The following is an 18,000-nucleotide window of genomic DNA, read 5'->3' as shown; positions in this document are numbered from 1 at the left end:
TTATATAATGGTGGGGGGGGGGAGATTTCTATTCCACTACTGTAGGCTTTGATCAGACAGCTTTAGAATATGTGCACAACTTTAGTTACTTGGTTTCTGTAGATTGAAGCATTGCATTGTATAGAACATGTTGGGCAAGTGATATGATAAATATTTGTTTGGTTGAGGGGATTTTACCAGATTATTTCAGAGAGGAGTTGTTCATTGAAGGAAGGTGGGGGAAAACAAGAAGACATCCCTTAAAGTTATTCAAGTGTAGTGAGTGAGCAGTTTTTACATGAAGAGTGATAAGTGGAATGTATTGTCAGTGTGTATGCACAGAGACAAGATGAATAAGGTGCAATTAACATGTGACTAGGTGAGATCTATGAATAGTTCTGACTCTGTGTAGATCTGTTATTAATACTAGTAATGATAACATACAGATTATACCTGTTTGTTAATATCTTTTTTTTTATAGAAACATGGGGGGGGGTAGTTAAAAGTTTTTTTGCTTGGCTATAAATTATATTAAAGATGCCAAGAAATTACATTCTTGTTTAATCCTTTATCCAAATGTAAGCAAACAAAGTTTGCGCATAAAGTATCTTCACAACTAGGCTACTTGTTTGCTTACACTTGGATAAAGGATTAAACAATGTAATTTTGTGGCATCTTTAATTTATAACTAAATGAAAAAACTTTCAACAACTAGCTCTAATCTAATCTATTTTAATAATATGTTACACCTTTTCACTACTTATATATGAGAAATATGACTTCTGCATTACTTCAACCTTGGTATTTCTGGGCTTGTTTGCTTCCTGGAGAGGGAGTAGTTCTGCTTGTAGGTGGGTTTTTGCCTGTCATTGAGTGGAGCCTCCGCTGAGTTTGCTGTCCTGGAGTGATTCAGATCAGGAGTGAAGCGTTTATCCTTTAGAGCCACTCAATGAGATTTTGTGATCTTGTAGATCACTCAGTTTTTCGAGAGGTACCCCTGCACTTTTAACATTATCTGAATAATGGTCAAAACTAGTCTCTAGTGGACCTTTCCATAATGCATAGTATTATACACAACCAAAAGAATGAGTACTTTGCATTATGGGATACTAAAGTAATTAATGTGAAGTGATTAGTGTCCTTATACAAGTAGCCTAGTCATGAAGATAATTGACATGCAACTTTGTTTCATTACACTTAGATAAAGGATTAAACAAGAATATAATTTCTTGGCATCTTTAATTTAATGAAAGAGAGTTACTAATAAAACCTGAGTTTTGATATACATGAAAACTCACTGACTACTTCCACACCATTTACTGAGTCAGTATCTGGGTATAATTAATCTTCAAATGATGAACAGAAGCAAATTTATGCAATTTCAATAGCTATATAAATTACCTGTTCCCCATATATACCATCAACATACTATGTGAATTTATATATATATATGGATTGAGAGGGGAAGAAAGAAAGAATACATATTTTCAGCCATAAATCATGATGTAGAGACTATTTATATCACTACCTACATGTGTATGTGTTTCTTTATACATGATCTTGGACATACCATAAAGTGAACAGTGTGGTATTTCAGAAATTGAGAAATCTTAACACTTAATGTATTACTTTATGCTTCTTCTTCTTGATATAAGCGATGTTTTGCTACTAGCAGAGTACGGCAATGACACTTGTAAAGATTACCGTATAAATTCTCATTAACAAAAAAATTAAAATAATTTCTCTTGACTAGTAACATGCAAATCAGCATTACATAAAAGGATAATGTAATGGATTGCAACTAAACAATATTACATTAATCTGACTAAAATAAAAAGTCTGTGAAAAAAAAAAAAGTTACTAAAAGCAATTAAAATATCAATTTACTGAAATACTGAAGCACTTGTTTGCTCGTCTCTTATCGGTACGCCTATAATTAGTGATAGACTTGAGCCAGCTATCTCTTATTGGCTACCAGTGGAGATTGAACCCACTCAGTCTCCAGAAAGCTAGATAGGGTTTAAAGGCGTTAGCTTATTATTATTTATTTATTTACTGAAAAGATGAAAAAACATACTGACTACCATAATAAAAGTATGGATCCAGAAAAATTTTATAGCCAAATATATAATCTTAGCTACATCAAATTTGAAGCCTTTTGGCTCTATATTTTAGTTATATATCGGCTACACTTGTATAATAATGTATACTAGACTAACTGTGATAATCGTTATTGTGAACACAGAAAATGTTACAAGAAATATTACAAATACAGATGTCAAGCAGTAACTTCAAGAAATCTTGTAAAATTATAAACCAAAAGATAAATATATGATACCTATTGCCTTATGATGTCTATTATGCTGATGGTTACTTGATTTCTTTTCTTTTTTATATAAAGAATCTAATTTTTATTATGGTATAGATGATTGTGCATGAGTATAGCAAAATTAATAAGCGTTTTCCCCTTTTTTGTTCTTGAAAGAAGGATAACCTGACCTTACTAATAATTCTGATTAATTTTCTGATGGTACTTATCCAATTTAGACTCAAGTAATTTCTCCACAAGATGGCAGCCAAATTTTGCAAATTTGGTCTTGAAAAACGATGTGGATGCAAGTACTGTACGCCCACAGATGTGAGATCCTTCAACACTTGTGTCAATGTCAGAAGGACGAGAATCCATTCCGATAATTTGGTATTCAAATCCATCTTGTGGGATGAGTTGTTTATGGTTACATATCGGAAAATTAACTTTTCTTTTATGAACATTGTAGTTTTTAAAGTGGTAACTATTTTGCTTGTATAACAGTTGGAAAATTTTACGTATAAAGCACTTGATTTCGCGTGCTGGTGACCAATTGATGCATCTTTTATTTCTTTCCTTCAGCATGAAATAACTATTCTTGGCAATCTGCCAGACTGGGTTCTATGAACTGTGGGCATACAATACTTCAAATGACTTCTTTGTAGAAACATAATTAGGATTTGTCTGAAAGGTATGATTTTGGTGCATAGCTTGGAACTCTGTGATTTTAATTAATATCAGCAGAAAGTTATCTTAAAGGTAACATACATACATTAGCAAAATTTATGGTTATTGTTCTCATATCAAAGATAAAGATGAATAAACACAATATAAAACTTTCTTTCGAGAAGGATGAAGTACATCGTGCAATGATGAAAGCTTGTTTTATCATGAACAGAATTTTAGGAATTCATAAATGAAAAATAGTTGTATATAATAAAGAAGGTTGTACTTGTCAACTCTAGTGGCATCTAAACTGAGTGAACAAAAGAAAGAATAAATAACATTATATATTTTCAAAGATATAAGAATAAATAATCAAAACTTGTATTAATCCATCTTAAACTGATTGAATTCCCCAGTCATTCCATCTTTGTAAATCAGATGGAACTGATAGAAAGCCCAAAAAAAAAAAAACCTTCCTCAAAGCAGATTAATGTCTTTCACTCAATGGCACATCAGTACCTGACAGATTTTCTGAGAAAGATTAAACCCAACGTTTTACCAGTTCCCTAACAGTGGAAATATGTAGAAGGTGCATGTAGCAGAAACTGATGTATGTCAAACAGTGGAGCAAACTGAAGAAATGATTCATTCATCAACCCAACTGCTTTGTTCCCAATTAAGTCCAGAATTTTAGGAAGCTCCTAAGTGCATTCCAAACGAGAGCGAGCATTATTAACTGGAGAGAAATTGTTTGGAGTAAGTTTTTCAGGGAAGGTGCCTAAAGCAAAAGGGGCAACTTGAATACTGGATGCTGAATAGGCAGCACTTAGACATTTATGCCAAGAACGGTTAGAACTTCGATTTTAGGATTGTAGAAGTAAACCTGTGGAACAAGTAAAACATTTCAGCTACTTAGGCACGATTTTTACTGAAGATGGTAAATTAAATATGAAATAGACAACAGAATCATCAAAGCTGGTATGGTGGGAAGTCAATTGAATAAATTCATATGGAATAAGAGAGAAATTAGTCGGAACACTAAATTAGCTGTATACAAGACAGTGTTCAAACCAGTTTTAACTTATGGATCTGAGAGCTGGGTCAGAAGTAAAACACTTGACCAAAGACTAGAGACTACAGAATATGAGAATCCTGAGAAAGATTAGAGGTGTGAACAGATGGCATCAGTGGCAATATCATATTAAAAAGTGAGGATATTAGGAAAGAACCTAACATTGTGAGCATCCAGAAATGTGTTAGCAGAGCTAATCTCAGGTGGTATGGTCACTTAAACAAAATGGGAAAAGAAAGATTAGCAAAACAAGTGATCTCTGCCAGGTTGGCAAGAATAAGACCCGGAGGAAGACCAAGATATGGGTGGATTGATGCAGTAAAATGTGCCTTAGAAGATAGAAATATAAGATCTGATAATGTTGGAGTCTTGACAAGTAACAGACTGATTTGGAGGAAAATTGTAGATAGGAAGTTAGTAATGATGTAATTTTTTCGTGTAATACTATCATATCCTGTACACCCCTTGAGGGTACATGGCAGGAATTTGATGATGATAAGTAAATATTTAGGGGTTACTGAACTGGGTGATGCTGGATAACCGAAGGGAGTTCTCCATATTGCCTATACAAATCCTGACTGGTAGTTTTGCTCAATGTCCAATCATTTTCATGTGGTGCATCCCATTTCTAGGTATCTACTTAGATACATGATGAACTGTGGGATTATTTCATAGTTGGTACTTGGTTGACTTGTGTTCTCTATTGGCTGACATCACATGTAAATTATGATGGTACATCATAATCAGGTATGCTACTGTTTTTTGTAAGAGAATCCGAGTAAATAAATAGTGAAAAGTCTGCCATAGGAATAACTTAAAAAAAACTAAAAATGGGCATCATCACTTAAAGAATCATCAGTGGAAAAGAAATATAAACTAGCACCGAAATTACAGCAATACCACATTAACATGAGATCGGTATTTTTAGTATTAGCAACACCAAAAGCAGTACCCAACACTAACAAACATGCCTTGGTTGGGAATTATTATGAAGTATATGTTAGCAAATTGCAAAAGAAGAAATTGAACAATGATTTATGTTCATGGTACCACAAAGATTTTGTGGTAGGGAAGAAGTAGAATGATTTTTCAAGTCACTAAAAGGCAGCCAATATTAAAGATGAAAAATATTGGTTTAGAGTCATAAGCAGCACAGGAGGAAATTCCAAACAGAATTATCATCATGTCCCCCTTCTGATTCATATCATCAAGGAATATAGAGTATTAAGATAATACCATAAAACTAAGTAATACTAACTGATGCAATTAATAATATGTTATTACTAATTGTATCAATCCACCTAGATCTTGGCTTTCCTCTGACCTTTCTCTTCCAAGAAAGTGATCATACCACCTTAGATTAACTTTGCTCCATCTGTGATTGGTAGTGATGTCTTTTCTGATATCTTCATTTTTAATAAGATTAACATAGTTTCCTAGTTTTCCTCCGGACACTTGCTAGTGATCTCTAGTCTTTGATTAATTCTTATTTCCAACTCAACTTTTAGATTCATAAGTTAAAATTGGAACATTTATATACTGCTAGTTGAGAATTTTGACTGATTTCTCTTATTCCGCGTAAATTTATTCATGTGGGCTTCCACCAGAAAATATTATAGCTGCCATATTAAAAAAACACAATAAAAGGAGGAAAACTGCAATTTAGATGCAGTTTTCCTCATTTTGATGTTTTTTGTGAAGATGACAAATATGGAAATATGGAAATAGGGGGGGGGGGGTGCAAGCACCTAGGCCCCACGATCGAGTGGGCACAGTCGGTACACATTTGCGGAAACGTTTTTTTTTTTTCCCTAATTTTGCTTATAACTAAAGGGATTTCATCGACAGGATTTTAGGGCCCCAGGTAATAATAATATCTCTGTGTTTCTCTATTATATTAGAGTTTTTGCTTAACCTTTTTGATGCGTTTATGCAGTGTATAAAAATTAACAAACATGATTTCATTTTTACCCTAAACTGCCTGATTCATCATTAGTTTTTTTCTAATCTGCTATATATTTATATCATTTGGCTCCTTATCGAAACTGTTGAAAAAATATTTATTATATTCTTTATATATGGTTAGTCTAGAGCAGGGGTGGACAACCCTTAACATGCCTGCCAAACGTGGCACGCCAACGACTTTTTTCCGGCACACAACCCAGGGCTCATCTTAAAAAATAATTAAATTAAAAAAATACATTTCAAATATCTTCGCTGACACATATTTTTACTTAATATAATACAATTTTATTAAGTATAGCTATACCAAATAAAAATGCAATAATTAATTAAACTCTATCGACTGTTTCATAATAATAAATAATAAGAAAATTAGAAACAAACATCCTATTTCCAAGCCATTGATATATCTCCGTGATATACTGATGTACAAGTTTTGTCCAGTGCAATTGTTGCATTATTCGTCAGCCATCCAGACATAGCATGACTCCTTTAATATCATTTCATATATCTTTTCATTTTTCGTGAAGAACGTATCCGTTTTCTAAAGTGTATTTGGATTTGGATTTTATGAAATCGCAAGTTATTAAAATATGGATTGGAAGTATTTATTGTCAATTAATATGTTTTAACTTATTAGATATAAGCAAATTTCCTTTGCATTGATTTTCAGAAACTAAAATTTTCACTTTTTTTCGTAAAATCCCCGCATATATTGCAATTGCTATTTCCTGCCTAGAGTGCAGTTTCCTTGTGTGCATCTTACCCAAATAGCACCATCTGCTTTCCCATTATTTCAAGCAAAAATTAGCAGTAATTTACAAGACTTGAGATACTTAATGAACAATTCTTCACGAATGACTAATGAACAGACAGCCATGGTACAGTATTAACAGAAGATCGCGCGAGTCAAAGATAAGTCAGCAGACAATCTATGAACTTAAATGCTAATTCTCTTCAACCCAAATTCAATACCTGAAAGTGCCATAACAATATTCACTATATATATTTTCTAGCTTTAACGCATTTAAGAATTTAAACACTTTCTGTTGATTTTTATTGTTGCTGTGCATTTGAGCTGGGGGGACAGACTCCCACACATCTAGTTTTTAGTGTTTGCTAGTGCAGCATTATGGTTTTGCTTGCAGCTAAATAGCATAGTTTTGGGGGGAAGGGACATGCAATTCATTAGTTAGTGCCATTTTTATCCCAGCGGTCTCTAATTGCACTATTTGTTGAGAAATATATTACACAGACTGCAAGTGTTTGTACCTTATTCAGTGATACAATAAAACGACCTGCTTTTACTTGCGTCTGCAGACGTATTGGCTAGTATGGAGGGTGCGTGGTTTGCCATTGGAATCGAGTCATTATTGCCATGAGGTGAACATGATTAAACTTTTTTTTTCTGTGTGAAGTTACACGAAACTTTTCAATTTCTTTTTTTCGCAAAGTAAAATCAGGGGTGTGAGTTATACGCGAGGACCAGTTATATTCCAGTAATTATGGTAAGTTATTTTTAAAGCTATGTGAAATGTATTATCAATATTCAGGATTATGAAGTGTTGTCTGCATGTCATTAGATCTCAACTATGTTAATTTCAACTCAGTTAATAGTGATAGATAAGGGTGAAACTGATGTAATAAAGTAAACCAACGAAAAAAATAAACACATTCCTTGAGTGTTTCTAAAATTTTGTAATATTGTAAAAAAGTATGTACATATTTAACTTTTTGTTAATTCATGGGATAAAAATATTTAATATTATTTACTTATTCAACAGGCAAAGCCTAACCCATAATGTCCATGCCAAGAAAGTATCCTTCTGGGTGTCAAAAAGGAAATCAGCAGAAAAGAAAAAAGAAGAAAAACCAAATCTCAAAAAGTCACAAGTAGATTTGTTTTCATGGCTACAAAATAAATCTGACAACGAAATTGCTACAACTTTAGCAGTTGTGATTCAAACTTCAACTGAAGAAGAAAACTCCAAACAAGCTACTTAACATTTTTAATGAAAATGTAGAAACTGTGGGATTCGTCGAAAAAGACGCGTCTGATTATACAGACGTTTTGGATACAGCAAATAACGATGAAAACAATAACAATGTTGATCAAGTGAATATAAATGATCCAGGTTTGTGGCCAAATATTATAATTGATAAATTTAGATTATTTTGTGTTAAAACCAGACTCAAACAACATCATCAAGATGCGTTCTTTAAGAATGTTGAAGGTAGATCATTTTCTACATCGTACTATTTAAAAAAAAAAAAAAAAAAATGCCAAATGGTGAAACTCAGCTTCGCAGCTGGTTAGTTTACTCAAAAGCTGAAGATTCAGTATTTTACTTTTGTTGTGTATTATTTTCCAAAAGAAAAGGAAAATATCAATCGACATGATTTATATATGGTTTTAATAAATGGAGAAAACTGTCATCTGTAATTCGAGATCATGAGCTTTCTGTTGGTCACTTTAATTCTTTTATTGCTTGGCAAGAATTATTAAAAAGGCTTAATTTATGTTCGACTGTTGACAGAACAAATCAAATTAATATAAATAAAGAAATGGAACGTCTAAAATTACTATTCTAAAGAATAGATGTGATTTTATTTTTAGCAAGTAATAATTTGTCATTTCGAGGATCCCATGAAACAATAGGAACGGCGAATAATGGAAATTTTTTAAGTTTAATAGAATTATTAAGTAAATATGACAGTGCTAATGGATCATGTAAACAGAATTAAAGTCCATGCAGTTAGCCTAATGGCTATGCGCTTCGCAACCATATGCCTGGGGAAGGAGTGTCCTGGGTTCGTTTCCCGTCGGCGACATGAGGAGCTTAGGATCTTCCTCAGCCATAGCCAAGTTAGCCGGTCTTGGGCGTGGACAGCAGGGTTTTTCCCCAGTTTATCTGGGGTTTTTCATCCCGCAAGCAGGCAAACCGGTCCCATGAACACACGGATCTACAGCCATAAATACTTAACCCCCCACGAGGGGGCTCAACTTGCCCCAATAGGGACGGGGGAGGAAAGGGAGGAAATTCCATATGAATAAATAAATAAACAGAATTAAAAATACAAAAAAAGAATTGTGCATCATTTGATGCATAGATTTCAAGAGGAAATTATTGCTGCATTAGGTAATGAAGTCCTTAATAAAATTAGACAATATAAAAGCAGCCATATATTAGTATCCAAATGGATTGTACTCCTGATATTTCTCACAAGGAACAAACTTCAATAATTATTAGATATGTAAATTTTGTAGACAAAAGATTAATTATAAATGAGTCATTTATAAGATTTATTGAAGTAACTGGTGTGACTGGTGAAGGACTAGCAAATTCACTTTTAAAAAGAATAGGTGAGTTTGATTTAGATATTATGAATTGTAGAGGGCAAGCATACGATAACGGCAGCAGTATGAAGGGAACATATAAAGGCGTACAATCTAGAATGATTAGTTTAAACCCTCATGCAATTTATGTACCTTGCTTATCACATTCTTTTAATTTGATAATTTGTGATGCTGCTTCCAGTAGTATATATTGTAAAAAAATTTTCGGAATATTGCAACATTTATACTGCGTATTTTCTGCATCTACTAAAAGGTGGGAAATTATACAAAAGCATTTAAATATTACTCTTAAACCATTATGATACTCGATGGGAAGCCAAAATAGAAGCAGTCAAAGCAGTGTATACACAATTTGAACAAACTTATAATGCCTTAGAAGAATTTATTGGTGCAATTAACGATAACACTGCAGTATCCGAAGCTAAAAGTCTACTAGATTCATTACAAGAAATGCCATTTATTTTAAGCTTATCAGTGTGGTTTACAATATTGTCAAAAATGAATGGTATCAACAAACTATTTCAAGCAAAAACAATTGTTCTTGATTCTGCTTTTAATTTAGTGAATAAAATTACAAATGAAATCCAAAATTTAACACATTTTAGATGACGCAAAAATGATGGCACGAAACTTGAATATTTCCGAAGACTTCCCTGAAAAAAGAATTCGAAAAAGAAAAACATTATTTCCCCAACTAGCAGAAGATGAAGTTTTACTAAACCCGGTAGAGGAATTTAGATGTCACTTTTTCAACGTTGTGATTGATACTGTTATTGTACAAATAGATGAGAAATTTAAAAATATACCCAATGTTATTTCTTATTTTGAATTAATCACTGATACAAAAACATTAGAAAAAAATGAACTAGTAAACCGCCAAGGGAGTTTGTAAAATATTATAGTAAAGATGTAAATGAAGACTTAATCCAGGAAATTGATTTGTTACGAGAATTGATCTCGAATCAAAAAAAATGTAAATAACGTGCGAGACATACTGCAATATATATTAAATAATAGTTATAACGAACTATTTCCAAATGTGCTAACTGTATTGAAAATTTTCTTTACGTTACCAGTTACTATAGCAAGTGCAGAGCGTTCTTTTAGCAAATTAAAATTTATGAAGAATTATCTTCGGTCAAGTGTGTGCGAAGAACGCTTAAATGCACTTGCTATATTAAGCATCGAAAAGGAAATTGCCAAAAATTGTAATTTTTCGGAAATGATTAATAACATAGCAAAAAAAATCACATATTTAAATAAATACATATTAAGCAATATACGTGTTAGTAAAACTAGGCCCTAAATAGTAAACCTATTTATTTTTTATGTGCTTAAATTAATTTTTTTTTATTACTTTAAACAGTAATTAATTGTGAATAGTTTTTTTGTGCTAGTTGGTGAGCTGGGTTACTTTTGTTTGTGTTAAATATTTATTTATTTAATTATTTAATACTTTCATTTTGTGTTCAGTAAATGTTATGTTAACCTGTTATATTTCTAATGTTTTTTTTTTCCCCCCCTGTGGCAAAATCATTTGCAGGTAAGAGGTTTTACACTACGTTTATTTCGAATCCTTTAATTTTTACCTTCGAAAAATATTTTAGGGCCCCAAAGGTTTCTTGCACCCGGGCCTCTTTATAGAGAAGGCTGGCCCTGAATGTGTAGATAAGCTTACACATTGGTTATACATAGCTTTTAATTTTTCAGGAAATGACAATGTATACTAGAATATTAATTATTAAAAACTTTAATTTTGGCAATGGCAATGTTACATTACTATCATCAGGATCACAAACAACAATGAAATGTGCACACAGGCACTAACACTGAGCAAATGAGGCTTGGATAAAGACAACAGAAATCAGGCCTAGAGTCCTAAACAGTGCCCCTAGTGGGCTAAATTGGGTTGTCATGGCCATGGACTGACGTTAAAATGTATGCTTCCCAAATTTGGGGTAGTCTCGTTCACCCAAATTTGTTGAGGTTTGGAAACTTTCAAAGCTGAGGCAGATTCGATTAATAGTCTTTCATACTTGTATTTGCTGTGGTGTAATAGTGGCCTTTTTCAAGCATATCCTGTGGTGGGTTTCCAAAGCATGGTCAGCAAGTCATGGGTGGCTGCATTGGTGGAACCGGATGTAGTCCTTCTGTTTGGATATCCTGATATTGGCTGTAGTAGGACAGTTTACAACTGCAAGGGATCTGGTAGGTCTAGGGGATGTGGATGGTCTTTGGTTGAGCAGATAAGAGATGCCAAAATTCTCATGTGGTCTGTAAATGGTTGTAAGGTCATATTTCCTTAGGATTGTGTTAATTTTTTGGATGTGCTCCCGATATATGGAATGGTGATAGATTTTGAGTAATCTCTGCTTTGAGGAGGGGGAGAGGGGGTTTGCTGTTACACGATTTATTATTTTTGGAGGTTGTAGCTATTGGCTAAGAAAGTGTTAAGGATATGGTTAAATTCGATAGTCAGGGCATTGTTATCTGAACTGATTAATTTTGTAGCTTTATATAGGATTTTTATAATCCCATATTGTTGGGGGGGGGGTAATTGCATCTATCCATATGTGTAAGTTTTCTCCAAATGGAGAAAGCCAGGGATCCATCAGACTGGCATGTAATCAGTTGAAAGGGAGACTGCTATTGTTTTTCCTTGTCCAAGGTAAACTGGATCCTGGGGTGTTGATAGTTTGTGTGTTAAGAAATTTGGGTATATCCGGGCCATGTGGCCAATGGAGAACACATCATCCATGTAGTGTATCCAGACAGTGTTTTTTTTTTGTAGGGCAGAGTTTAAGGTTTTTTCTTTAAACGTCTCCATAAAGAAGTTGGCCAAGGGTGGAGAATCCATTTCTGTCCTTATCTGTTTGTAGAAATTTCCTTTCCAAGTGAAATAGCCTGAGTTTATGTGAGCAGAAATATGGCTCGGATAAGGTATCTTTCAGTGGGACATTGGTGAATAAGAAGGCGACATCAAAACTGATCATTATGTCAGTGTGTTGGAGTGTGAGGTTTTCTATACTGGCTTTAAAGTGGGCTGAGTTTTTTATGTGTAATGATGTGTTGCCAGTATATTACGTGAGTACTTTCACTAATTTATATGTGTGAATTAACCATCCACAATGGATTCCACCAATGCAGCCACTCAGACTTGTTGACCATGCTTTGGACACTCACCACAGGATACACTTGAAGAAGGCTACTCTATTATGCCATAGCAAATAAGAGTATGAAAGACTATTGAACAAATATGTCTTAGCTTTGGAAAACTTTCCAAACCTCAACAAATTTGAAAAGCATACATTTTAAGAATGTCAGCCCAGTGTTGGCTAAGACAACCCAATTTAGCCCACTGGGGGCACTGTTTAGGACTCTAGGCCCAATTTCTGTTGCCTTTATTCAGCCTCATTTGTCAATGTTAGTGCTTGCTTCCACATATCATTGATATGTGGATACAACAATGTAATCCCTAATGATGGCAATGTAACATTGCCTAAACATAGAAAAGTATTAATTAATTTTTTTATAATTAATATTCTGGTATATGCTGTCATTTCCTGAAAAATTAAGTTATTCTTTCACATTTGGGGTAATGCACCTAATTTGGACCTCTCAAAAATTTAACACAGTTCAGATGATGATTCCTCTTACAGACTTTATTCAGCCTCTTTCTTAAAGGTGGTCATTTTCTGCATTGTCTCTTTCACTTGTTCAGCAGAACTAGCATCCATTATATTAAACCTATTAGTCCCAGTCATTATTTATTCCATCTACCTCAGTTCTTTAGAACAGCTCTTTAAGAAGACTATCAACAGATTGCTTTGCTCTTGACCACAACCCACACATGGCATTTATTTGCTACAGGCTTTGTGGCCTATAGCAAATAAAATAATAATTAAATCAGTGTGTGCTTTACTTGAATAAATGTTAAAGAAATCCACAGTAATTATATGTGTACCGACAGGCTTAAGTGTTAGTGATTATTCATATTAGTGCCTCTTGGTGTTAACAACACACACAAGAAGAAAATAATTTATTGCTGGATTTCTAAACACATCTTCAATGATAAAATACGCAGACAAACAACATTCCATTAGAATGTAGTAGAAACAATTCATATTGTAACTGTAAAAGAACTAATGTCTTATTAAGATATGCTCTTTAGGGTCCAGATAACATATAATTCAGAAAAATTAAGCTAAATTTAGCCTTAAAATGATTGTCTCCCAGATCTTTGGCAAATTAATTCAACCCCAATATTGAGGTTAGGAAATGTTTCATAATCTGTTGCTGTTTTTAAAAATATGCTGGCTTATAGCAACTTTGAAGTTGCTATAGGCCTGAGAGATTTAAATATAGCACATTTGTCTTCATCCATTTAACCCTGTGTGAAAGCATATCCAGAGCATAGTCTGCCAATCCTGACTTACCATACTGATGATAGCAGATGCTTTTTTCTCCCTTTTTTTCCAAGGTGGATGTAAACTGATCTACCAGTCTTTGTCTTTCTAAAATAGGTTAAGTTCCAGGCAAGAGGAAGTTTACATCAAGATGTGTAACAGAATGAAGCTGATGATGTTTGGAGGTATGATTTGAAAGTTGCATGGAGATTACATCTGTGAAGAATTTAAGCGATCTTTTCAGATGTATACTGGATATAGGGGATAGGAATAGTTTTGCTGTGATCCCTCATTTTCATCAATTTGATTATCAGACATTCTAAGCAGAAATGCTAATGAAAATTTCTTTTGTAGGTTGGTACAGTATTTTTGCCAAATAAAATCTGCCTTATTAAGTTCACATAATTTCTTAATTTATAATAACCATGCTTCAATTTCATTATTGAAAGGTTATGAATTATCTGATATAATTATTTTGGAAAACAAGAAAGAACACTTTGGGGGAAGAAAAAAAATTCTAATACAGTTAATGGTGTTCAAATATATTGTTAGCTTACTCTCATATTTAAAGTACATTCACGTAACCAGGGAATCTTGTGGACCAAGACACAAAATCAATATAAACATCTGTAGTAATCTGTAATCACTGCAGATATAGTAGCAAGTTGTATATTTATGGTTGTCTCTTTTTGTAATAACAAGTTGTATGTTTATACTATTCTTTATAACAGGGGTTCCCAACCTTTTTGTTTCCTAGAGCACATTCTAAAATACCGGTAGGGCGACGGGCACCATCTATTTTTTCAAGCAATTTTTTTTAATTCTTTTGTTAAATGAATTCATACAAAGTTTACATTATAATCAAATGTTTTATTACTTAAAAGTTTACATCATATAAAAATTTAAATATATATATGTAAGTTAGTGTGATCTTTGGCATTGCATTTCATTGGCCAGTGCTTCATAATTAGGAGAATATGATGATATTCCAGTTCTTAAACTGGAATGAACAACTTCGAATGCATGTCTACTTTACATTGTATGGGTTTAATACTTGTCATGTGTCATATAGCATGCCATGAATTGTTGCGTGATTATTTCAAACTATACGGCACACAGTTGAACAGCGGCGGGGCACACACAAATTGGTCGAGGGGTGGCATGGTGCCCGCAGGCATGGGGTTGGGAACCCCTGCTTTATAACATTCACTTATTTGTCTGTCTTTCTTTATGCTTAGTAACTTAAAAGCTTTTATTTGTAAATGTAATTTTTTTCTTCTTTTTTTTTCTTAAATCAGAAAAAAGACTGGAATGATAAAAACAGCTTACAAATTGGATTACCTTCATGCTAATGCCGATGTAGACCTAGACTTTTCTGGACCATTAATTCACAGTGCTGCAGTAATGAAGTAGGTTAATTCTTTTTTTTTTCTGTCTAACTCCTAATTGTTTGCATTATGAATCATCAAAGAAAATGCATAGAACTGTTTTTTTTTTTTTAATTCATTGTTTTATATAAATTAGTAACGTTGATTTTGTTTAAAATGTTCTTAGTGACTTTTGATAAATTTATTCATACTGTTTAAGATCAAAAATTTACTGATATATGCTAACATTTAGTAAGATGTGGAACTCTATATGATTTGGCATGTGCAATCTTGTAAAATGTATACACAAACACATGTGATAGACCTAAGTTTGATTCTTGTCAAGAATGGAAGAAACATTTTATAGATTTTTTTCAACTGATTTTACACTATTTGGCCTCAGATATTTGCTCGATCTTCTATTTGATTAACCTTGAATTTCTATATTAATACAATACATGGAAACTTCTCAGTTGAGTACTCATAAAGATCCCAGTGTTGTTAACAAATCTGGATGCATATGTCACATTTGTGGACAAATACCATGAGAAGAGTTGGGGAAACTCCAGTGGTTTTTCTTTATCTCTAAAGCATTTGATCATGGAACCTTCCTCTCTAAATGAAAATCTTTGAATTTTTCATCTTGCAAAACTGGTTGCAAATCCTTAGTAGCTCTTCAGCTATATTCTAAACATTTAAACCAGCAACTTATGTATACTGGATATAGGGGATGGGAATAGCTTTGCTTCTACAAGTACATAATTCTGATCTCCAAATCATTTTTCATTGGGTTTCTGACAGTTGTGTTAATTTAATAATTATTATACAAGTATCTCCATGGAGTTGGAAAACTCATTGCAAGAGACCCATTATTTACACATTAGGCTTTATCCTAATGTGTAAATAATGTGTAAACAATACCCATCATACCCATATGTGTAAATAATGTGTAAACAATACCCATCATACCTTTTCTTAAACTTGTTCACTGACAAAGCACTCACAACCAATTTTGGCAAACCATTCACCTCCTTCCAAAGAGAGAAGGGGAAAAAAAATAGTCCTAACAGCTTAGCTTAGGTGATCCCTTGTTCTCTTCCTTCCTGCCATGTACTGAAAGTCTTCAGTGTCATTCCTATAAAAATTCCTTTAATAACTTAGATGCTTTTATCATATCTCCTCTTTTTTTGTCTGTCACTCTCCACCACTTCTTCATCCCCATGAAATCCAGATGACTGGATATGTGCACAGTAATCCAGAAGTGACCTTATTAAAGCCTTATATAGGGTAACATTAATCTTTCTATCCCTCTTTGTTAGTATATGTTCTTCAACAACCATGTAATCCGGTGTCTTGTTTTGGTTAAATCAATGAGGCAGTGCGCCCTTTATGCTTCAACCCACTGTCTACAATCACCCCAAGTCTGTGGCCTCACTTACCTGCCATTTCCTTGAGTATAGTGCACAGCTTGTGATGTCTTCTTACCAAAGTGCATTACTTTACACTTGGCCACATTTTAGTGCCTTCAAAGTTCAGTCTTATTTCTTGCATGCCTCCTTATGTTGGTATTACTGCTCTTTTTTTTTTTTTTTTTTTTTAACTCAGATCTCTGGACATGAGAAACTTTTCTTCTTGGAGTGACCATTACTTTAACCTCCATTCTTTCTTGACACATGACATATCACTTCACCAGCAATTAGTTTTTCTCTTACTTCCATGCACAGTATTAGCTCTGTATAAATTTCTTCCACCATTGAACGGTTTCACCTTAAGGGTGCTCCAAAGAATTTCCTAAAAATTCTCAACTCAGTACTGAAGAGAGCTCTTAGGTTGATTAATGACCTGTCTCTTTTCACTTCACTTGCACAGGCTGTTTGCAAGAAAGTGTTTCTACATATATTATCACTGTTCATTGTGATTTCCCTACTCTTTAAATCTATGAGGGTGGTCTGAAAAGTTCGTGACCATAAATGACAACACTATCTGGCAAGATTTTTTTTTTTCTAAGTTGGTACATCTGTCATAAGTATCCATATGAAATTGCAAGTCATTCTATCAAGTAGTTTGTTTTATACAGCTGTCTGAAGCAAAAGTGTTATCTGTATCTCTTGAAATGGATAAAATTGAGTATCATGCAGTCATAAAATTCTTTGTAAAAGAAGGTTTAATGCCAAAAGAAATTCATTCGCAGTTCTTAAAAGTTTATGGGCACTTTTCTCCTTCATTTTCGACAATTAAGAAATGGGCTACCAGCCTTGAAGATGATCCATGTGAAGGACATCCAAAAAGTGTAACTACACCAGAAATCATTGATCAAGTACACGGTATTGGATGACCAGCGAATCAAACTGATTGAAATTGCTGAGACTATAGTCATTTCAAAAGAACGTGTAGGATATGTTTTGCATGAAGAATTGCAAATGAAAAAGCTTTGTGGTGCCATGCTTGCTCACAACAGATCAAAAACGCACTCACATGAAAATCTCTGAACAGTGCTTGGGGCATTTTCAAAAGAATAAAACTGATTTTATCATCATCATCAAATTCCTGCCATGTACCCTCAAGGGGTGTACAGGATATGATAGTACTACATGAAAAATTTACATCATTAATAACTACCTATCTACAATTTTCCTCCAGATCAGTCTGTTACTTGTCAAGACACGAATATTATCAGATCTTATATTTCTTGTCTAAGGCACTTTGTACCCTATCAAACCACCTATATCTTGGTCTTCCTCTGGGTCGTTTTCCTGCCAGCCTGGCAGAGAACACTTGTTTTGCCAATCTTTCCTCGCCCATTCTGTTTAAAGGACCATACCACCTGATGTTAGCTCTGTTAACACATTCCTGGATGCTGACAATGTCAAGTTCTTTTCCTA

The 18,000-nt window shown here is 33.6% G+C and overlaps 1 protein-coding gene across 2 annotated transcripts in view; it reads left to right on the top strand.

Moving 5' to 3' along the window:
* The window catches only part of LOC150104282 (non-selective voltage-gated ion channel VDAC2-like), a 142,761-nt gene that overhangs the window by 78,947 nt on the left and 45,814 nt on the right, over window positions 1-18,000 (top strand). For both annotated transcript variants that reach the window (XM_090396885.1, XM_090396884.1), the window contains one exon: window positions 15,050-15,160. In XM_090396885.1, coding sequence (XP_090253011.1) covers window positions 15,050-15,160 — 111 coding nt within the window. The remainder of the gene's footprint in view (window positions 1-15,049; window positions 15,161-18,000) is intronic.

This window comes from Typopeltis vanoorti, chromosome 8, assembly GCF_054136105.1.
Source record: "Typopeltis vanoorti isolate ZY-2024b chromosome 8, IOZ_Tvanoo_1.0, whole genome shotgun sequence".
Lineage (NCBI taxonomy): Eukaryota > Metazoa > Arthropoda > Arachnida > Uropygi > Thelyphonidae > Typopeltis > Typopeltis vanoorti.
Note: the sequence above shows the minus strand (reverse complement) of the source record. Positions and strands in the feature narration are given on the sequence as shown.